Source organism: Pan troglodytes, chromosome 5 (assembly GCF_028858775.2).
Source record: "Pan troglodytes isolate AG18354 chromosome 5, NHGRI_mPanTro3-v2.0_pri, whole genome shotgun sequence".
NCBI lineage: Eukaryota > Metazoa > Chordata > Mammalia > Primates > Hominidae > Pan > Pan troglodytes.
Window position 1 is genome coordinate 95,628,257 of NC_072403.2, and position 24,383 is coordinate 95,652,639.

Below are 24,383 nucleotides of genomic sequence, written 5' to 3' on the forward strand. Positions count from 1 at the left end.
GCTGGAGTTGATCTATGTGCAGCATTCTACAGGGAAATCAAAATCGTAACCTTGAGGTTATCTTTTCTCTATTTCCTAAAATCTTTTGTATAGAAAAAAAATTCATGTCTTGAGAAGAATTTATTTATAAACCAAATAACACTAAAGGGAATTATTAACCACTAATTTATCTTTTTCCTACGTTAGACTATAATATATCAAGTTTGCCTGTAAGAGGACTCACCTAAAACGACTACTGCATTCTTCATTTTTACTCAGTTGAAGCTGTGCTTTTCAAAGCTTCTCTGTCTGTAGAATCTCCAAGGAACAGCCTTACTATTCAAAGTATAGGCCTCAAACTAGCAGCATCCTGGGATGTTTTTATAAATGCAAAATCTCAGGCATACCCTGTATCTACCACCTCAGAATCTTCATTTTAATAAGATGCCAAAGCAATTCACATGTACATTCAGATTTGAGGAGCACTGGCTTAAAGGTTACCAGGCCAGGTGCCAAGCCATCAGGGTCCCAGGTTCCCCACCTGCCTTCATAAACAGCAGTTTCATCTTTATCTTTTTTTACATATTAGATTTCCAAGTAATACTCTTTTGAAGAAAGGATTCTGCTGCTTTTAAAAAAAAGTTTCAAAACCACTGAAACCATTGCTAGTTTTGATGTCCATTTCATAAATACAACTGGACTAAATACCAAGAAAGGAATACATATTTATTATTAATATCTTAAAGCTTTTGTAAGAAGCAATTTAATTAGAACAGTAATAGAAAGGAGTTGGTTATACCAAATCTGCTATTATAAAATGCAGAACTAAGCAAGTAGAGAGTAAAGCACACAGTTAACATGGGTACAATACTTGGATTTCTTGCTCAGTTCAAAGTTCAAGTCTCCAAACATAGGGCATTCATAATCAGAGTCAAAGATACTACGAAATGATATTAGAATCCTCTTAAGGCAAATGAACTAAGGAATTGACCTAAATTTATTATTTGAGGACACACCTATGAGCTGGGGATTGATTTTAGGAGGCTAGAGATTTCAAAGAACGCACAGTCATCCCCAGATTTCTCACTACTGTTCTGATCTGTAGGTTCTATAAAAACTGATTAGGAATACCCCAAAGGCCTCCTCCTACCACCAGAGTGTGAGTTCCTCATATGGACTAGCTAATTGGTCAAACAATTCCAAGTTGGGGTGTGTGTGTGTGTGTGTGTGTGTGTGTGTGTGTGTGTGTGTGTTTTAAAGCATTTTAAAATACCTTTTGAATCTCCCACAAGAAGAAACTAATTTTAGAAAACACTTTCCATATCAGCCAATTTCAGAATAAATTGTGTGTATCATTCTTCCATTTCCTTTCCCAGTTTGTGACAACAAGGTGATTTCTATAGCTTAGGTCTTTCTAACGATTTAAGAGGCACAGGAGTAAAACAATGTACTTTGTGTAGTAAAAACTTCAACATATCACATTACTAGGATTAGATTTCCTTTGGTGAAATCATTTGGGTACAGCACATAAAAATAAAACCAAACTCTAATAAAATATTAATAAACAGTTAACTGCATATTTATTTACCAACCTGACTGGGACAGCCGCAGATGCAGTTGCAAATAAATCAACCGGTGGGGATGTGTCAATAGTTTTAGCTGGTGTAGAATTAGGAGAAGTAACAGTTGTGGCTGGAGAAGACTGAAAGTGAAGATGCACAACACACTTGAGTCAAATATGAATCTACAGGACACAGGGCAGCAGGACTTTTCTTTGTATAACCATGACATGCCCAGCAATTTTTTTTTGTAATTCTTTGTGGAGGAAAAAAACAACTCAATAAAATTTGAAATCAAGGATTGTAATAAATAATCAATATTGGCTAAAACATGTTACAAATTTTAAACGTAATTTATATAAAATGATAAAATATTTGGCTTAACATTGCAATGACTTCCATTCATTAATTAAAATACAAGCTAAATGTATTTCTTGAACATAAAATTATTAGGAAAGATCTTACTAGCTGCAAAAAATTTCAAAAATTATCAATTGTAGTAATTGCTAAAAAAAACCAATGTCATTATTTTTTCTTGTCATCCTAAAAAGATTTCATGTGAGGTCCTCTCAGATGACCTTCAAATCCAGAAATCTAACTTGCAAAATAGTTCACAGTTGGAAGAGAACGATTCACAAGCAAGATTCAAGTCACTGATGTTTTGAAGATATCATGACTATAGCCCATCACTAAGATGACATAGATAAAACTCAAAAGGTAAAAATAAAATCTAGTATTTATTTTTCAAGAAGAGGTATTAATAGTCAATTAATATATTACAAGATTTTTATTTAGTTACTGTAACTAAACAATTTTGTCTGGTATATTTAATTCTCCATGCATTCACAAGAGAAAGATTAATGGAACATTTCAAAACAATCTATTGATACTTAGTTCTGTAAGTGGAGATGAGACATAACAGCAGGAAGATTCATGAAGACCAAGACCAAGCCAGGGCTATCAGATACTCCCCTAACTGGGCATCTGACTTCAAAGAGACCAAACATAAAGGAAGTTTTAAAAAGAATAATTTGAGGGAAAAAAAACTGAGGAGATCAGAAATTTACAGAAATTTACAGACTTAAATATTATGTTTGTCCAAGAATATACTAATCCAAAAGTCAAAATTCAATAGATATGCAAGTGCCAAGCATTTAGCACTTCAAGAAAGGTGGACACATGAGCAGTGTGGATGTTGTTAATCAGAAAATATCAACTCAGACCTCTCTCTTCAACAAAAATCCAAATCTTCCAAATGGAATACAAAACATGATCAATGGAAGAGAAAGGACTAGTTAAAGCTAATTGTATGTCATCCATTGGGAACACTGAGAAATCCTCTAAGAAAAGGTTTTTAAAAGCCAATGCCTGTATATAAGTTTAGAAAAAATGATATTGATGAAACACTGAGAACTTATTGACAGCAATAAATATTATCAACATAAATGCAAAAAATGAAACTCTACAGAAGCCCATTAAAAAATGCCTTGTAACAACAAGCTCTGAGGAGATGTAAGAGCTAGGAAAACAGAACCCAAATAATCTGTTATTACAAAAAGAAAAAGTCAGTAAAATTCAATTTGGCCAAAATGTAGAAACAGACCAACCCAAAGGATGCCACAATTTTACAACACTCTACTCAGCAGTCATATATTGGAGTTTTTCACATAGACATAATGGTTTTAAACCTGGTCTTATATCAGAATAAATGGAGCTTTTCACTTGTTTGTTTTATCTGACTGATTGTTCAGGGTCCCTGAGGGGATCTTAGGCAGCCAGCCAACCCATCACTGGCATAGTACATGGTGTCTGGAAATCACCAGTGCAGCCATAATGATATCCTTGAATATCTGTAATGACAGCAATTATATAATGGAAATTTGTCAAAGAGGAAAAAACACATCTATTACATTTTTGTCTAAAGAATACAATGGTAAATGTGAACTACAGACCTATAGAAGTAAATACTCTTGTCACTAATTACCCTAATCCTGTCCTTTCACATGGTAAAAAAGAGACGAGGAGGTAAACGAGTTATTAAAGTTATTATAGTAGACTGTCTAAAAGGCATATTTGTGGAAAGACACCCAATTACAATGGATTTCTCTACCATTGAAACATGCACAATATCACATTACCTACCTCATACGACTCTGATTTAGAATATGTAAAAATGTTTCACAACTATTAAAACATTCTACTGATAACATTTGTTTTCTGTTGCAATATAAATACATGAAAATCTCTCCAACTTTAAAAATATTTAGTCCAAACAAAGGACTAAATTACATATACTATACTACATTGGACTTAGAAACAAATATAAAGGAGGATACATAAAAACGTAACTTACCTTTCCTCAAACAATTTAAATTAGAATTACCATATGACCCAGCAATTCCACTTCTGGGTATATACCCCCAAAGAATCAAAACCAGGGACTTAAATAGATATTTGTACACCCATGTTCACAGAAGCATTATTCATAAACCCAAATGATACAAGCAACCAAATATCTACTGACGGATGAATGCATGAATAAAGTGTGGTATATACATATAATGGAATATAATTCGGCCTTCAAAAGGGAGGAAATTCAGGCACATGGTACAACATGGCTGAACTTTGAAGATACGCTAAGTGAAATAAACCAGTCACTAAAAGACAGATACTATATGCGCTCACATATATGAGGTTCCTAGAGTAATCAAATTCATAGAGACAGAAAGTAGAATGGTGGTTGCCAGGGGATCGGGGAGAGAGGGAGGTGGGGAGTTATTGTTTAATGGTATAGTTACCGTTTTGAAAGATAAAAAAAAAAAGTTCCGGAAATGGATAGAGAGGATGGTTGTACAACAATGTTAAGGTATATAATGCCACTGAACTGTACACTTTATGATGGTAAAATGGTAAAAAACAAAAAACAAAAACCCCCAAACAAAAAACCAAACTTACCTTACTTAATGGAGAGGGAGCACCAGATCTAAAAGGCAATATAAAAAAAATTAAAACTGAATATATATATATATATGTGAATATATTTGTAGAAGCATTTAAGTTGGATTTCACCTGGTCAAGCGCTAACTTGTTTTATATACAGACTTTTAAAATAATGGACAGGCTATTTTTAAAAAACTTTTAATCTTTTACTTAATAATGACACCCCCTTCCACTGTTTTCCATCTACTTAATTTCCAGTACTAGAAATACTTAAATTCAACATTATTTTCCATATCTCTTGCAACTCAAATTCTTTGAGTCAAACATTATTGCCTATGTCCATAAAAAACAAACTGTCTAAATGGGAATTTAAAACCATTTTCAGAAGGCTTGGAAAAAACCATGCTTTGCAGAATTATGACAAACCCCAACACCCAGTGGTTTAAATCACTTAGGTTAAAGTACACTGTGAAGATCCCTACAGGCCCTGTGCCTGAAATATGTCTCGGCTTCCATATTCATACTCTTGAAGTCTGTTTCCCCCCCCGCCCCCGCCATGGCTGTAATAAAAACTCTAGCAAGAATATTCTAGGAAAAATATTTCCATCATCCTGTTATAATTAGTGGAAGCTAGGAAAAAAACAGCAACTTCGATGCTTTTTTCTAAGAAAATGAGGGAAAATTAGGAAGGCGTGAATTTTAAGTTATATTACTGGTAGCATTGACTATTGCAGATCACTTCTAGGAAAGTGCTTCGGAAATAACTGCCAGAACAGCTCACATTTTACTAACCTCAGTTAGTGAAAAATGAATAACAAAACAAGATGAAGACTAAATACATTTCGATAAGCAGCCTATATTCACCGCCTTACTGCATGGCAGGGATGACTTTTTACTCATCTACAGAAAAAATATCACACACATAGCAGCAGCAAAACAAAATTACAGCAGAAATTTAGTAAGTAGAATTTTGTACAATATTATGAATTTTTGTCTTATTGGATATAGCAAATTTAACAGTATTATATGCCAAGTTAATATCTTTCTTTTTTTTTTTTTTGAGACGGAGTCTCACTCTGTCACCCAGGCTGGAGTGCAGTGGCGCAATCTCGGCTCACTGCAAGCTCCGCCTCCCGGGTTCACGCCATTCTCCTGCCTCAGTCTCCCGAGTAGCTGGGACTACAGGCGCCCGCCACCACACCCGGCTAATTTTTTTTTTTTTTGTATTTTTAGTAGAGACGGGGTTTCACTGTCTTAGCCAGGATGGTCTCGATCTCCTGACCTCATGATCCGCCTGCCTCGGCCTCCCAAAGTGCTGGGATTACAGTCATGAGCCACCGCACCAGGCCCAAGTTAATATCTTTTAAGTTCAACTTCATTTGCAAATACATGCCTGCCATTTCCTGTTTGAATTTAATTTCTACTTAAAATGAATATAAACAACAGGTAGCAAGGGCACAGAGATTTCTGCTATATAACAAGCATAAGGGTAACAACTTGGTTACATGTAGTTTGGCTAAATGTTATTTTAAGAGTAATATAGTCTATGAGGGAAAGGATATACCTTTATCTATACTGTCCGTGTCAAAGGGTCTACTGAAATGTCTACAGTAAATTCCTTAAGAACCTGAAAATCTAGTACAGCATAAGGTGGGAAATGTCCTAGTGAGTTTTGGCTAATAATTTCTCCACTCCCACTATTTTTTCCCTTTACGTATGGAAAAGGAAGGGAGTTAAATCTAAATAAAAATTCAAGAAAATAGTAGCCTGAATTCTACAAAGAAAACATAGAAGCCTTTGGTATGGTCACTTTCTAAGAATGAATTAATTTAATTTGTTTCTCTCTCAAGCAATTTTCATAAACCAATTCTTAGTGGTATTGATACAATTATAAATACTAATAAAGAAAAGAGAAGAGGCCAGGTGCGGTGGCTCACGCCTGTAATCCCAGCACTTTGGGAGGTAAAGGCAGGCAGATCACTTGAGGTCAGGAGTTCGACACCAGCCTGGCCAATATGGCGAAACCCTGTCTCTACTAAAAATACAAAAAAATAAAAAATAAAAATTAGCTGGGTGTGGTGGCACGTGCCTGTAATCCCAGCTACTCAGGAGGCTGAGGCAGGAGAATCGCTTGAACCTGGTGGGTGGAGGTTGCAGCGAGCCGAGATCGCACCACCGCACTCCCTCCAGTCTAGGAGACCGAGCGAGACTCAGTCTCAAAAAAAAAAAAAATCAACAGCTTTAGAAATACATTTCCAAACTAATACCTAAAATATTATAACTTCTTCTATAACATCTTCTACCCCACAGCAAGAATGAAGATATAATAAAAATGATAGAATTGTTCTACCTGCTATAAAAAAGAATATCATACTTAAGTATGAAAAATCATAATTGGTACAAGAATCATTTTGCCAAGCTTCCACATAAACAATATTACGAAATGATACTTGCAGTTATCCCATGAATTATGCAAACAAACAAAACTCTCCTACTGTCTCTGTTGAGATATCATCCCACTTACCACATTACATCTTAGTTGCCTGTTTAATTCTCTATCTTCTTCACTAGATACTAAGTTTTTTGAAAGGAAGGAACTCATCTCATTGTTTTATATCCTTAGCACTTTACATATCATCTGACATTTTCTGTATTATTTGAATTTTTATATTAGAATATGTTCAGGTATTCATTCTATAATCAATAAATTAACCAGACGTCTTTAAAAAGTTATTTTCTGTGAAACAAAACTGTCAGGATGCGTGAGCTCTGTTTTCTAACCAGAGTTGGCTTCTGCCATGATTTAATTAAAAGGTTGAGAACCAGAGGTGCTCCAATGGGGCCATAGCTTTCAAAAGCACCATTAATCACTGATTAAACTCTGAAGGTTTCCAGGCTCGGAGAGGTTAATAACTTTCCCATGTCTCATCATGCTTTAACGGTGGATTCCAGACTCTAGTCCAAGTCTATATGCCCCTCAGAGCCTATGCTCAGTCCACATTCCAACCCCCAAAACACAGATAAACTTGGCACATTTGCTTCTCTCTTACACAACATATAAATTGCTCTTCTTATGTGTTTCTCACTTGATTTTCCACCCTAATGTTAGTCATTGCCCTTTAGGAAAGAAGATGCTACATCATTTATATATAGACAATATTTGTTAAAAAGAGCAATACTTCTATTAATAATTTCACCTAGAAAAATCTAGTAGATAATGAACCATGTTGGAAAAACAAGGCATTAAGATTTTTAGAAGAAAATGAATGACCCATATAAGTAATCTACTCTAAATTCTGTAAAATTACTACAAACTCATGGGTTTCACTATGAACACAGCAAATGTCCATATTTCTTTCCAAGATGTTAACAGGAAGCTGTCAAATAGAATATTTTGTTAAGTTTTATATGAGTCATAACAATAATCCCTACATAGTTTTGAGTATAAGTGCTAGCCAGAAAAAAATACAGATGTGAAAGATCTATCTACATCCTTCAAATAACTTGAATTACAAAAGACTTATCTTAAATTTCCTGTAACCTCAACACTTAGTAAACCCACATAAATAATAAAATAAATTTCTCTCTTTTGTCCTGTGGAATTATAGAAACAGACAATATATAAAGGTATATCACAGAGTATTGCATACAATTACAGAAATAAACAGCAGTGGACACAAGGTACTAAATATAAAGGGCATACATATTCTTCATAGCAGACATTTGCAATGCTTCAATTTATGTATATACTTGGTTTAGAGGTTAGAATAGTTTTATACTGTGACCAGAAGACAAATAAAACAATTTTAAGTAATTAATTTTCCTTATTAAATTTGTCTTTTCGCATTTATGCTATAAGCCATGGGGAAGTCTTTTGTTTACTAAACAAATAAAAAATATTTCATTTCTAAAATCTGAGGAATATATAAATATAAATACATATATACATCTAAGAGAGACTGTTAGTCTAGATCCAAGAAGACCGAAAGAAAGTAAAACCATTTATGCTAGTCAACTTGGGAGACAAAAATAAAGCATAATGTAAAAACACAGATGTGTAAAAGGGACAGAAATCAGTTTTAAATCTTCTAAATACCAAATGTGGAATCTTAAGAGTGTTTTTTGCATTTTTAGTAATTACCAAATGCAAAAAACTCACTCCATACAGTACTCACCCTTCACTTAAGTTCCAAGGTAAGCACAAACATACAAAGAAGAGAATAGTTAACTATTATAGTTCATTTATTTTAAAAAATAGGGAATAAGCAAAAGACAAGTTCAAATGTGGTTTTAGCCAATTCAGAAGAGAAATATGACAAGCATAAAATGATTTTAAAGGAAAAAGAAAAATTATTCTAAGAAAAAAGTAATTCGAAATGGAGGATTATTGAATTTTAAATTTCACTTCTCTAGAAATGTAACTGAATGTCCATAGCTATTTTTTTTTCCAAAAATAGCTTGTGGTGACCACAAGCGGGGGAATTTAGATTTGAAGTCAGGGCTAATGAGACCCATTCTAGCTACCCAAGGAGGCTTCTCTGTGACTGCAGCGCTGATAGATTTAACAAAAAAACAAGGGAAGGATGTGGCCCTATATGGGGTTTGGGGGACCCTGAGTGGAAGAGTGCAGAGAAGCTGACTTACAGTGTGCATCCAGCACTGCACAAGACAGAGATTTTAACTTTAGCGGATGTGCATATTTCCTTAGCTAAAGAGGTCCTTCTGTCACAGGAACAGAAACATTTCTCAGCTTCCTGTCTCCATTTGCTTAAATCCTAGGCAACTCATTTGGCTTCCCAGATACCCTAATAGAGGGTGGGCCCAGAAATAACTGAACTAGGGCATCTCTTACTGTGATCTAATGTACTCTCATGTCAAGTCTGATCATCCCCGGCCACGCTGAGATTGGAGGCAGAGCCTGGACTGTGGAAACAACCTTGAAAGAGCCCCTGAGAGCTCCTACTATATCCATCATTCCAAATAGCTCTGCCATAATTGTCTGTAATACTCTTATACTGTTGCTTATCATTGCAAATTTAAAACATGCAATAATTTCTACACTAACTTGAAAAAATATTATAGAAATAACACAGCTAATGAAATAACCAGAAAAAAAAAGTAACATCAAGACACAAGCCTAGATTCTGGGAGAATGTCCAGAGGCAACAAAGTCAGAAAATAGTTGCATTTTGATAGCTCTGTCATAGGTAAAATCTGTGATCAGCCTACAGCCCTGAAATGATCATTTTACGGGTTGTCTCTACTAACTCCTGCTGTCAACCAAAATGGAATAAACAGAAAGCTGGTATCATCAACAAAGACAGATTCCAAGCTCTCCCTGTAGAGGACATACATTAAGTGTTTAAATGGACATAATGAAGTATAAAATAGTCCCTAACCTTTAGATTCAGAAAATCTACTTAAATCATACATGTAAAAAAAGAAATAGCCACAATACTGAGCAGTTCAAGATAAAGAAAGGCTTCATGAGAAGGTAGGACTAGAGATGGCCTTCCCAGGATGCATAAGATTTACAAAGCAGGACAAGGAGGATGGGCATCCTAAGACTTGCAGAATTATAGTCTGAATAAGGCACAAAGATTGGAAAACACCAGGCCTTGTGAATAGACAAGTTTCAGACCTGCTGGAGAGATGGAAAAAGAAAAAAAAAGGAACCTGGACATTTCGTGCATGTAGTGAGGAAAAATAGTCAAAAATATAAGTACTCAAACACAAAGGTATGAAAATCTAGTAAAACTGTACTTATCATTGCTTGCTATTCTCTATATAAAAGGATCTATGAATAAAATGTCAGTAGTATGCCATGCCTAATAGTTCAAGTAGGGAGATACTGGAGTCCAAAAAACTATACTCGAGGGCTTTTCTTTTTTCACAGTGGAGTTGATAACGATAATAGAGTGCTCAAGGCTGCTTGTGAAATTGTGCTTGTTTTCACTTACGTCCAATGATAACAGCTTTGATTTTTAAACAGGAATAACTATTTTTCCATATATTGTGAATTCCTTCTAAGGGCAAATGTTCAAATCATTAGGTTCAGTTAATGTAGGTACAATCTACTAATTTGCTGCATTAGCCTGCAGAGAGATTGTCTACACCCACTGTCATAAGTTAATAGGAAGAGTAGGGGTTCTGAGGGAGCCCAGAAAATTACAACAAAGCATGCCCTAAAACTAGAGCAATATAAGTTGTACCATGATAAATCTCATTCTTAGAAGAACGACTCTAGTATTTTTCATCTTATTTAGAATATACAACTAATGCGTACTTGTTTCCAGGTTTCTTTCCTTCTAATGTATTTAGATGCTGTTCAAGCGTCTCCATAAGACTGCTGGGAGCCTACAATAAGAAAGTAAAAATAAATGTCTGCATTGTTTACTTTCAATGTAAACACACTGTAATGTCACTGTAACTGTATGGTGGAAGTCTGTGGATGGACCCCGATATATATGTGAGATAATTTAATTGCAGGTTCTTTCAGTATTTAAATATTTAAATTCCATAGACTTTCAGACAGACCCATCTTAAATAGACTTAACTCCACTGCATAACAAATAGCATTAGAGTGTGGTTTCAGTGTAGAGATTACATTGGATAGACTTTTACTAATACATTACTTATATGCAGTAAACTCAAATCAAGTTCACCATCTCCTTCTCATAAGACCATAGTAAAAATGAATAAGTGTTTGTATTCAAGTCAAAAATATGAGTGCCCAAATACAAATTTACAGAAATTTGAAAATACAGTAAAATCTCACTTATCTATGTTTGTCTGAAATATTAGGAAAAACCATTTAAATATATTTTAAAAAGGTGGTGAGTGAGAGTTGTGGGGAAAAGAATATAATTCTAATAATCAATATCAATTAAGATTTTATTATTGACCTATTTATATATAAAAATATATTTATATGTATAATAAAGTAACTTTTAGCAAATATAATATCAGAGCACTGCGTATTGGCAAATTTAATAAGTTTCAACTCTTATTAAGAAATACTTGAATGTTTCCTTTTATAAATAAAATTTTAGGCAATATAAAGTGATGACATTTCACTGTATACTTAAGGAGAAATAATAGATTCACGCAAATGTTTCACCCAATCTATTCCTTAAGCATTAGAGATTTAATTTCATCTTTCTCAAATAGTTGTAATACAAATTAGACCTTAACAGCAGCATAGGCATTCAAAGAATAGCATTTCTTAAATGAAATATATAACTACCCTTATAGGTATATTTAATTCTGACAATTCTTTAAATTAATGTGAAATTAATTTTGAAGGACATTGAAGTAACTATGGTAACTGATAAAGGAACTCACAGAATTCACAGACATTCATATAACTGTATCTTTTACACTGTACCTTTAATGGCAGATTAAAATTCTTACTAAAAATCTTTAATTTTGAAAATTCAGGACATTTATTTAATATTCATTTTTCATTTCACTAATAGACTCTTAAAACTGTCTTAACATTCATGTGATTATTATATTTGTAATTATGTGATTATTATAAGTGTAAATTACCAAGTGAACTAAAACATGTAAATTTAGATATATAAAAATTACTAAGTGAACCAAAATATTAATTTGATCAAAATGATGAAGGTAAGATAGAAAGGAACAGCCCTGTCGGCATTATTTTAAAAGCTTTGAACTATAGAGTTAAAAAAAAAAGATTATCGGGATCTAATAAGTTTAGAAAATTACAAAAATTAGGATTTTAAAATACAACTCAGATGAAAGTGGACTTAATAAATTCTAATAAACCACAACTAAGACAGTATTTCTAAGTTTAAAAAATGAATTTTAAAAGAGATACAGAAAATTTTGTTATAGATACCAGATTATAAACTATAAAGAAATGCTCATTGAATAAAGAATGTACATAGTAACATTAAAAAGAAAAAAATAAATGGCTTCAAAATTTTTAGATGAATTCACATCTGATAACTTCAAAATTGTCATACTAATTGCCAGTGATGATGATAATGATGATGATGATGATGGAATTTAGGAGGTCCGGGCATATAAACTTTTCATATTTTTGTTTTTTCATTGGGATCGCAGTAAGGAAAAAAAATAAGCCATAGAACTTCTTTCCAGTTAGAAAACTTAAGACACTTTGAATGTTAATGTAATGTAAAGAAAGTGTGATTTTTTTGGCTAAACCTAAGTTTAAAACATGGTCTAAGAAAAATGCTATTTATAGTCACAAAATAGCAACAAATATGGGATAACCAAAAATAGGTAATATTTTCTCCTATTAAGTTTCTTAGTTACCTAAAACAAAACAAAACAAAACAAAAAACTAAACAAAAAACCCAGGAAGAGAGGTCCCCATTTTATTCGTTTTGTAAAGTTTCTTTCTAAGTGAGAAAATTGAAAAAATAAGTAGAAGTCACAAAAAAAAATCACAATAGCTGAAAGAGAAATTTGATCAAGGAATACAAGACTGTCAAACTGACTTTTGTCTTAAAGGGAAATAAAGTTTGGAGCATTCCATCCTAGAAGTTTGAAAGTGCTTCATCATTTATATTTCTTATAAAAACATGTAAAATCAAACAGAAATAAATTCCTCAAATGTCTTTGGAGGAAAAAAAGTACTTTGATAGTAATATCCAGGCGTGCAGGAATGTCTACCTTTTCTCAACTGCATCTATGGCAGTGAGGACATCCTGGCATGCAGTAGACAATAAATGAAAACCACCTCTTAAATTTCCAAGGAGCAAAATCTTTGAGAATGCCTCTGCTGTTGTAAAAGGAATTTAATATAACAAAATATAATGAGCAGGCTCTTTAGTTGCTTGTTTTTAAAAATGCCAAAGTCAATAGACCAATCAGATGGGAACACCAATCCAAAGAACAAGAGTCAACCTGTGAAAGCTAATAGATAACAGCAACATATGGTTACCGATTCATCAGTTGTATGGTCTTTAAAAGGAGACCTTTCTTTACCAGTAGTTTTCATATCAACCAGAATTCCTGACATCAAAAACATAAGATTTTTTTCATAAATGAAGATATTTACATTTGGAATGTACACATGCCACAAACAGGAAATAATATTAAAAAATTCTTTTCTCGGAACAAATTCATAGCTGATTGTGAGCCCAGGCTCCAAAAGAAAGCATCCATCTACGATTTAGATGCTATAGCTTATAAAGCATCATTAAAACCAAATTTAAAAAAAGCAATCACAAGATCATTCAAATTCTTATCATTAGATCTAAGAAACAATTTGAAAGTGCTGAGGAGAAATATTTCAGTTCTGATATATTCAGTTCTTACCCAAAACAGTTATTTTTGAATGTCCTTAAAAATTTCATTGATATTGAATAATTTAAATGTAATAATTATGATATTATGTGTACAAGTTAAAAATGGTTACAGATGATTGCATTCATGTTTAATGTACAGTCTCTAACCTAAAAGATATCCATTAAATTCATAAAGATATCTATGAAATTCCTCCATTCCATTTTGCTGCAAGAGGAATTCTAATCATTTTTTAAGTTATGAGCATTCTATTCCTACTCCCAGTAGGAAGCCCTTCTGATCTCCATCTCTTCTTTAACACTCTCTTCTGACAGGTATTTTTGTTCATTACCTGGCTAGATTGAATGGCCATGGTGGCCGCAGACAAGCCTGGTAGAAAGCAGAATCTAATCTTAGAAGAGCAGAACCAAATCCATATAACCTGGTACTTCGGACCCATCTGCAGATTAATCCTGGTTTTAAAGATGAAACAACTCTCTAAAGGACTAACCCCAGAACAATTCACATGCTAGCCCAGACCTGATCATAACTGTCAGAGGTCTAAATCCTCAGGTCAATTAGAGACTTCCATTAGACCTGCCGAGGGGCTCTACGCAGGAATGAAGAAGGGTGTTTAGCTCTATGTCACTCACAACCCCAAAAGAAACCACAGTATTAAGAAATTTCAGAAGCATATCATATTCTTGTATTGAACTAGAGGAATTTTTCTATGAACAGGTTTTTTTCTTCTGTTTGTTTTTGAGTCTGAGTCTCGCTCTGTCGCCCAGGCTGGAGTACAGTGGCGCGATCTCGGCTCACCGTAAGCTCCACCTCCCGGGTTCACGCCATTCTCCTGCCTCAGCCTCCCAAGTAGCCGGGACTACAGGCACCCACCACCGCGCCCGGCTAATTTTTTGTATTTTTTTTTAGTTGAGACGGGGTTTCACCGTGGTCTCGATCTCCTGAACTCGTGATTCGCCTGCCTCAGCCTCCCAAAGTGCTGGGATTACAGGCGTGAGCCACCGCGCCCAGCCTGAACAGGTAATTTAAAAATAAATATTTTTCCCCATTTAAAAAATCTTTTAGGGTTGGGGATACTTGCGCAGGTTTGTCATATAGGTAAATTGCATGTCACAGGGGTACCACCTTCTACCCTCCAGTAGGCCTCGGTGTTTGTTGTTCACTTCTGTGTGTCATATATACTCAATGTTTAGCTCCCACTTATAAGTGAGAACATGCAGTATTTGGTTTTCTGTTTCTGCATTAGTTTACTTGGGATATTGGCCTCAAGCTCCATCCATGTCTCTGCAAAGTACATGATCTTTTCTTTTTAATGGTTGTATAGTATAGTATTCCATGGTGTATATGTATCACATAAAAATAAATGTTAATGTTGAAATTTATGTGGTGCTTAAAGTCATAACAAAAGAAGAGAATAGAGTGCTAATAGATTCTAATGAATTTCTACCATAGAATAGCTTTCTAACAGACCCAGGGCAAGATTTTATTTTCTTTGAGGGAGGAGTCTCTGTTCCCTAAATTATGAAAACACACATCTTAAATCATTCAGTAAAATATAATGTTTCTGGGCTTCTTGAGGGGGAGATTATAAATATTATAATGACTATAATAGTATCATTAAAAATTTAATCCAAGTATATGATTTCAATGATGTACTTTCAATGATATGCTCTCATTGTCTAATGTTAAAAGCAAAAACAGATTTAAGTAGTCATTTGAATATTTCCTTGTTTCCTTTCAGACTGCCCAAACTAAGTATGATAGATGAGGACCTATATTCTTAACTGAGAACCTACTTTCTCTTTTATTCTACAGTAAGGGTGTCCATAAAGTTGAAATAAAGATGATTTGCCACTTCTAGAAGCTATTCATTAGCTTCTAAATATCAGAGCTAAATATTTTAATGTCTTAAAAGTTAACATGTATTACTTATGTGGACTATTTTTTAAAATGTACTATAAATTTTACTAAAAATGATTAGTTTAAATGAAAACACACTTATTTTCTTTGCTTTTAATTATAGTGTTACAAAGATACATCTATATCTAATAAAGAGATTTTTAGTGGTACTTTATGCACACTTAATTTTTTGGCCATATCCAAAATGATACCAATATCTTATTCAGGTATGTGCCTCATCAAAAAACACTGTTTTCTCATAGTAGCAGAAATATTTTATACCAATATTCTGTCTATGAAAAAGAACTACTTCTCAACTTTTCACTAAAAAATACAATGCCATCATGTTCTGGATTGCTCTGTGAATTTTTATTCATAAAGAATTCTTGATATTTAATTGGTATTTTAATAATACAAATACATTTCTTTGAGTTTCCCTAATTTTTAATAAAAACTTAAGGATTAATATTATTTTAAAGATGGAAACATTTCAAGGCATAATAAGGACAGCAAATTACTAAATGCACTTTGATATTATTAACAAGTAGGTATCTTTCATTATGACAATTTTTTTCTATTATAATGACTATATTTACAAGGACAGAAAGTTCATATATTCATTACTGGTATATAAGATAGCAGCTCTGTGTTTTCTCCTATCATCTCTACAATAACATCATTGCTAGTTAAATAACATGTTTGGGATACAACTGTACCATAACAGAGTGCTTAAGTAAAAACAGTTCCTGCCAATTATGAGAAAGGTTATACTATACCCATGAATGACCTTGAATCTATATATTAGGATCCATACACAGTACCCTCTTCACAGATAAAATGATTGATACAGAAGCCCCTCTATTGTTGTCATTTACTAGATGGGCTCCAGAAAAATTGCTAATCTACCACTACTATTTTATTAGCTTATTTTATACATGGACATTCATAGGGGAGACAAGTAGTTCAACTGTGACATCAGAGTTTTCCCTATTCATGGGTCTCCTTCATATCCGGGACATGTTGGAAACTAGGAAGACAAGCAGGAGGAAAAGTTCTAATATTCTGATTATCAGGCCTAGAAATAGTGACTTTTCATAGCCAAAGCATTTCTATTAACATTATTCAAGGTTTCCTTTTGATCAAGCTTAAAATGAAAAGATGAGTTCATTTACTAAATTCAGTTGCGTTTAAAGAAGAAACTATATCATAAGAACAAGAAAATCTTCCTATTACCTCCAGAAATATATTCAATGGCTAGAAACAATAAATAAGGTAGAATAATTTCCAAGAAAGTTGGTTGGCCTAAATTCAAAATGCATGAAATGCTTACAAGACTATGCCCATTTGTGGCAATATATGTTGTAATAATCTCATGCATACTGAATCTTCCACTGGGAGAGGTGCTTACCTGTGTGAGGTCAGGAATGTCACCTTTATCAATACCAACTTGCTGTGGATTAAAAAAATTAGAAATTAGTAGAACTTTTAAAATTAATTTTTTTCATTTAATGGAAGATCACCTACACAATTAAACAGCTCAATATTGGTGTAAATGAATTATTTTATATGTCACTCTCACTTGGAACATATGCTTTTTATGCAGTTTTTCACTCAATATAATACAGGAGTAATTTCATTAATATAGTTAGACATAAGAAATGTATAGAATTCTACTAGAATCCAAAAACAAATGACAATAAATTGAAGCATAAAATGTAATGGTATCCTTCTTAGTTAACAGAAGCTCAAAATGTAAAACACTGCTTAGACTAAATTTAGTAGTTAATTATGCCCAGCTTCTGGATAAGGAATGCTCATTTAGTTCTAAAACTCATTCAGGGTATAATTTCCACTCTTTCTCCCACAGACCTAACTTTGTTAGTTTCTTATGTATCCTTTCAGAGTTTCTTTATGTATATTCAAGGAAATATGAAATTATACAAATATATACTTATTTCCCCATTACAACACAAATAATAACATATTATATATAATGAACTTATATGTTTCACTAAAAAATATATCTGAGACATATATCCATATCAACACACAGAATATCCTCATTTAATAAACAGCTGCATAGAACTTCCTTGTCCTATATTTAATTAGTAACTTATTAATGGACACTAAAGTTGCTTTTGATCTCTTGCCATTGCAAACAGTGCTGCACACACCATTTTGCATGTGTAATGTATATATCTGTATGATATACTTGTAGAAGTGGAACTACCAGATAAAAGTATATGCATATTGTTAATTTTGTTAGCATGGGGATAGGGGCAGAGAAAGAGAGAAGGGAGGAAAAGCAAATATGAAAAAATATTAATAAAGGTAAATCAATGAAGAGACCATATTTATTCATTATACATAAATTCTTTTGTAGGTTTGAAAATTATTCAAAGTGAAAAGTTGGGGAAAAACACAAATCACAAGTTCAATCGTATCATTTTTATATAAATAATGAAATTGAGGTTCAAAGAAACAAAGTGGGTTAAGCCAAAGTGTATCTCCTTGAGAAATGAAGAGCTTTGATTATACTGATGGAAATGTAGAAGTAAACACATGAAGCAAAAGTGCTGGGCTGCTACAAAGACAATAAAGCAAACTGGAGATCAGAAAATCCATTTGTGTGTCAAATGCTGAACTACCTTCTTTCCTCTTTCTTCTCTGTGTCTAGAGCAGGGTTTCTCAGTCTTGGCACTATTGGCATTTGGGGAAGATAATTCTTGTTGGGGGGTGTCTTGTGCATTGTAGGATGTTTAGCAGCATCCCTGGCCTCTACCCACAGGATGCTAGTAGCCACCCTCTCCAGTGTGATAACAAAAAAACATCTCTAAATGCTATCCTTTGAGGAGGGGAGGGAAGCAAAGTTACTTGCTGTTGAGACCACTGACGTAGAGCACTTGCCTTAATCTCTCTGGATCAAATAATGTTTGAATCCGGAATTCCAGACTTTACTTTTTTTGCAACTACCAAATATTATTATTTCTTTTTAAAAATTTTCCATTTTTATTTCAGATTCAGGGGTACAAGTGCAGATTTGTTACAACGGTACATTGTATGATGCTGAGGTTTGGGCTTCTACTAATGCTGTTACCCAGATAGTGAACACAGTACCTAACAGGAAGGTTTTCAGACCTTGACTTCCTCCCTTTGTACCTGCTTTTGGAGGCCCCAGTGTCTACTGTTCTCATCTGCATGTGTGTACCCAAGATTTAGCTCTCACTAATAAGTGAGAACATGTGGTATTTGGTTTTCTGTTTCTGCATTAGTTCACTTACGATAATGGCCCCCAGCTACATTCATGTTGCTGCTAAGGGCATGATTTCATTCTTTTTTATGGCTGCATAGTATTCCATGGTGCATATGTACCACATTTTCTTTAACCAGTCCACCACGGATGGGCACCTAGGTTGATTCCATGTCTTTGCTATTTGAATAGTGCTGCAATGAACATATGAGTGCCTGTGTCTTTTTGGTAGAACAATTTATTTCCCTTTGGGTATACACTCAGTAATGGGATTACTCAGTCAAACAGAAGTTCTATTGTTAGTTCTTTGAGAAATCTCCAAACTGCTTTCCACAGTGGCTGAACTACATTCCCACCAACAGTGTATATGAGTTCCCTTTTCTCTGCAGCCTTGCCAACATGTTGTTTTTCGGCTTTTTAATAATATCCATTCTGACTGGGTGTAAGATAGTATCTCACTGTGGTTTTGATTCGCATTTCTCTGATGATTAGTGATGTTGAGCATTTTTTCATATGTTTGTTGGCCATTTACATGTCTTCTTTTGAGAAGTGTCTGTTCATGTCCTTGGCCCACTTTTTAATGGGGTTGTTTTTCTTGGTGATTTATTTAAGTTCCTTATAGATTCTGGACATTAGTCACTGGTCAGAAACAAAGGTAATGAATATTTTCTCTCATTCTGTAGGTTGTCTGTTTACTCTGTTAATAGTTTCTTTTGCTGTGCAGATCTTTAAATAAGTCTTAGTTGTCAATTTTAATTTTTGTTGCAATTGCTTTTGAGGACTTGGTCATAAATTCTTTGCCAAAGCCAACACCCAGAAGGGTATTTTCTAAGTTTCCTTCTAGCATTTTTATAGTTTGAGGTCTTTTATCCATCTTTAGTAAATTTTTATATGTGGTGATAGGTGGGGGATCCAGTCTCATTCTTTTGCATATGGCTAGCCAGTTTTCCCAGCACCATTTTTGAATAAGGAGTCCTTTCCCCTTGTTATGCTTATTTTTGCCAACTTATCAAAGATCAGTTGTTTGTAGGTACGCTGCTTTATTTCTGGGTTCTCTATTCTGTTCCACTGTTCTATGTGTCTGTTTTTGTACCAGTATCATGCTGTTTTGGTTACTGCACCCTTGTAGTATAGTTTGAAGTCTGGTAATGTGATGCTTCTGGCTTCATTCTTTTTGCTTAAGATTGCTTTGGCTATTCCACCTCTTTTTTGGCTTCATATAAATTTAGAATAATTTCTTCTAGTTCTGTGGAAAATGATGTTGATAATTTGATAGACATAGCATTGAATCTACAGATTGCTTTGGGCAGTAGAGCCATTTTAACAATATTTATTCTTCCAATCCATGAGCATGAAATGTTTTTCCATTTGTTTGTGTCATCTCTGACTTCTTCCATTGGTGTTTTGTAGTCCTCCTTGTAGAGATCTTTTATCTCCTTGGTTAGAGGTACTCCTAGGTTTTCAATTTTTTGTGGCTATTGTAAATGGGATTGCATTCTTCATTTGGTTCTCAGATTGGAAGTTATTAGTGCATAGAAATGCTATTGATTTTGATGTTTGTAGGTAGATTTTGTCCTGAAACTTTACTGAAGTTGTTTATCAGGTCTAGGAGTTTTTTGATGGAATCTTGAGGACTTTCTAGGTATAGAATCATATCCTTAGCAAAGAGAGATAGTTTGACTTCCTCTTTTCCTATCTGGATTCCTTTTATTTCTTTCTCTATCCTGACTGCTCTGTAGGACTTCCAGTATTATGCTGAATAGTAGTGGTGAAAGTGGGCATCATTTTCTTGTTTTAGTTCTTAAAGGGAATGCTTCCACCTTTTGCTCATTCAGTGTGATGTTGGCTGTGGGTTTGTCATAGATGGTTCTTATTATTTTGAAGTATGTTCCTTCAATGCCTAATTTGTTGAGGGTTTGTATCATGAAGGGAGGTTGGATTTTACAGAAAGCTGTTGCTGCATCTATTGAGATAATTATATGGTTTTTGTTTTTAATTCTGTTTATGTGGTGAATTACATTTATTGTTTTGCATATGTTGAACCAACCTTGCATCCTAGGAATAAAGCCCACTTGATTGTGGTGAATTAACTTTTTGATGTGCTGCTAGATTTGATTTGCTATTATTTTGTTGAGGATTTCTGCATCTATGTTTGTCAGGGATATTGGCTTGTAGTTTTCTTTTTTTGTTGTGCCTTTGCCAGATTTTAGTATCAGTATGACACTGGTTTCATAGAATGAGTTAGGGAGGAATCCCTCCTTCTCAATTTATTGAAATAGTTTCAGTAGAATTGCTTCCAGTTCTTCTTTTTACATCTGATAGAATTTAGCTGTGAATCTGTTTGGTCCAAGGCTTTTATTTCTTAGTAGGTTTTTTTACTACTGAAGTCAGTTGCAGAACTTGAAAGACCAGTAACAGAGTTTGAACTTCTTCCTGGTCCAATATTGAAAGGTTGTGTGTTTCCAGAAATTTATCCATTTCCTCTAGATTTCTACTTTGTGTTCATACAGGTTTTCATAGTAGTCTAGAGGATTTTTTCTATTTTTGTGGGATCAATTGTAATGTCACCTTTGTCTGTCTGATTGTATTTATTTGGATCTTCTCTTTTTTTCATTGTTAATCTAGCTAGTGGTCGATCAATCTTGTTTATCCTTTCAAAGAACCAATTTTTATTTCATTGATTCTTTGTATGTTTTGGGGGTGTCAATTTCATTTATTTATTTATTTAATTTCCATAGGTTATTGGGGAACAGGTGAGGTGGCGTTTGGTTACAGGAGTAAGTCCTTTAGTAGTGATCTGTGAGATTGTGGAGCACCCATCACCCTAGCAGTGTACACTGCACCCGTATTTGGAGTCTTTATCCCTCACCCTCTTCCCACCCTTTCCCCCTGATTTCCTCAAAGCCCATTGTGTCATTCTTATGCCTTTGCATCCTCATAGCTTAGCTCTCACTTATGAGTGAGAACATATAATGTTTGGTTTTCCATTCCTGAGTTACTTCACTTAGAATAACAGTCTCCAATCTAATCCAGGTCACTGCAAATGCCACTAACTCATTCCTTTTTATAGCTAAGTAATATTCCATTTTATTTATATATATATATATATATATCACAGTTTATTTATCCATTCATTGATAGGCATTTCGGTTGGTTCCACGATTTTGCAATTGTGAATTGTGCTGCTATAAACGTGTGTGCAAGTATGACTTCTTTTCCCCTGGGTAGATACCCACTAGTGGGATTGCTGGATCAAATGGTAGTTCTACTTTTAGTTCTTTAAGAAATCTCCACATTGTTTTCCATAGTGGCTGTACTAGTTTACATTCCCACCAGCAGTGTAGAAGTGTTCCCTGATCACCACATCCATGCCAACATCTACTGTTTTTTTTTTTATTTTTTAATTTTTTTATTATGGCCATTCTTGCAGGAGTAAGGTGGTATCGCATTGCAGTTTAGATTTGCATTTCCCTGATCGTTTGTGATGTTAAGCATTTTTTCATATGTCTGTTGGCCATTTGTGTATCTTCTTTTGAGAATTGTCTATTTATGTCCTTAGCCCACTTTTTGATGGGATTTTTTTTTCTTGCTGATTTGAGTTCATTGTAGATTCTGGATATTAGTCCTTTATCAGATGTATAGATTGTGAAGATTCTTTCCCATTCTGTGGGTTGTCTGTTTACTCTGCTGACTATTCCTTTTTGCCTTGCAAAAATTCTTTAGTTTAATTAAGTCCCAGAAATTTATCTTTGTTTTTATTGCATTTGCTTTTGGGTTCCTGGTCATGAAATCCTTGCCTACGCCAATGTCTAGAAGGGTTTTTCCAATGTTATCTTCTAGAATTTTTACAGTTTCAGATCTTAGATTTAAGTCCTTAATCCATCTTGAGTTGATTTTTGAATAAGGTGAGAGATGAGGATCCAGTTTTATTCTCCTACATGTAGCTAGTCAATTATCCCAGCACCATTTATTGAAAAGGTTGTCCTTCCCCCACTTTGTTTTTGTTGGCTTTGTTGAAGATCAGTAAGCTGTAAGTATTTGGGTTTACTTCTGGGTTATCTGTTCTCTTCCATTGGTCTATGTGCCTATTTTTACACAAGTACCATGTTGTTTTGGTGACTATGGCCTTATAGTGTAGTTTGAAATCAGGTAATGTGATGCCTCCAGATTTGTTCTTTTTGCTTAGTCTTGCTTTGGCTATGTGGGCTCTTTTTTGGTTCCACGTGAATTTTAGAATTGTTTTTTTCTAATTCTGTGAAGAATAGTGAATTTTGATGGGAATTGCATTGAATTTGTAGATTGCTTTTGGCAGTATGGTCATTTTCTCAATATGGATTCTACCCATCCATGAACACAGGATGTGTTTTCATTTGTGTTGTCTATGATTTCTTTCAGCAGTGTTTTGTAGTTTTCCTTGTAGAGGTCTTTCACCTCCTCGGTTCGGTATATTCCTAAGTATTTTATTTTTTTTGCAGTTATTGTAAAAGGGGTTGAGATCTTGATTTGATTCTCTGCTTGGTCAATGTTGGTGTATCGAAGAGCTACTGATTTGTGCACATTAATTTTGTATCCAGAAAATTTGTTGCATTCTTTTATCAGGTCTAAGAGCTTTCTGGAGGAGTCTTTAGGGTTTTTTAGGTAAGCAATCATATCATCATCAAGCAGCAACAGCTTGACCTCCTCTTTACCAATTTGGATGCCATTTCTTACTCTTGTTTGATTGCTCTGGCTAGGACTTCCGGTACTATGTTGAAGAGGAGTGGTGAGAGTAGGCATTCTTGTCTTGTTCCAGTTCTCAGAGGAAATGCTATCAACTTTTCCCCATTCAGTATTATGTTGGTTGTGGGTTTGTCATAGATGGCTTTTATTATATTGATGTACGTCCCTTGTATGCCAGTTTTGCTAAGCGTTTTAATCATAAAGGGATGCTGGAATTTGTCAAATGCTTTTTCTGCATCTATTGAGATGATCATGTGATTTTTGTTTTTAATTCTGATTATGTGGTGTATCACATTTATTGACTTGCATATGTTAAACCTTCCCTGCATCCCTGGTATGAAACCCTTGATCATGGTGGATTATCTTTTTGATATGTTGTTGGATTAGTTAGCCAGTATTTTGTTAAGGATTTTAGCATCTATGTTAATCAGAAATATTGGTCTGTAGTTTTCTTTTTTGGTTATGTCCTTTTCTGGTTTGGGTATTAGGGTGATACTGGGCTAACAGAATGATTTAGGGAGGGTTTCCTCTTTCTCTATCTTGCGGAATAGTGTCAATAGGATTGATACCAACTCTTCTTTCAATGTCTGGTAGAATTCTGCTGTGAATCTGTCTGGTCCTGGGCATTTTTTTGTTGGTAATTTAAAAATTACCATTTCAATCTCACTGCTTGTCTGTTCAGGGTATCTAATTCTTCCTGATTTAAGCTAGGAGGGTTGTATCTTTCCAGAAAT

The 24,383-nt window shown here is 34.2% G+C and overlaps 1 protein-coding gene across 31 annotated transcripts in view; it reads right to left on the reverse strand.

Annotated features, from left to right (window-relative positions):
• Positions 1-24,383, reverse strand: part of SNAP91 (synaptosome associated protein 91) — a 157,725-nt gene that overhangs the window by 53,559 nt on the left and 79,783 nt on the right. For all 31 annotated transcript variants that reach the window (XM_054686123.2, XM_054686111.2, XM_054686116.2 and 28 more), the window contains exons 9-12: positions 17,089-17,130; positions 10,765-10,835; positions 4,494-4,521; positions 1,572-1,681 (exon numbers count right to left, since the gene is read on the reverse strand). In XM_054686123.2, coding sequence (XP_054542098.1) covers positions 1,572-1,681; positions 4,494-4,521; positions 10,765-10,835; positions 17,089-17,130 — 251 coding nt within the window. The remainder of the gene's footprint in view (positions 1-1,571; positions 1,682-4,493; positions 4,522-10,764; positions 10,836-17,088; positions 17,131-24,383) is intronic.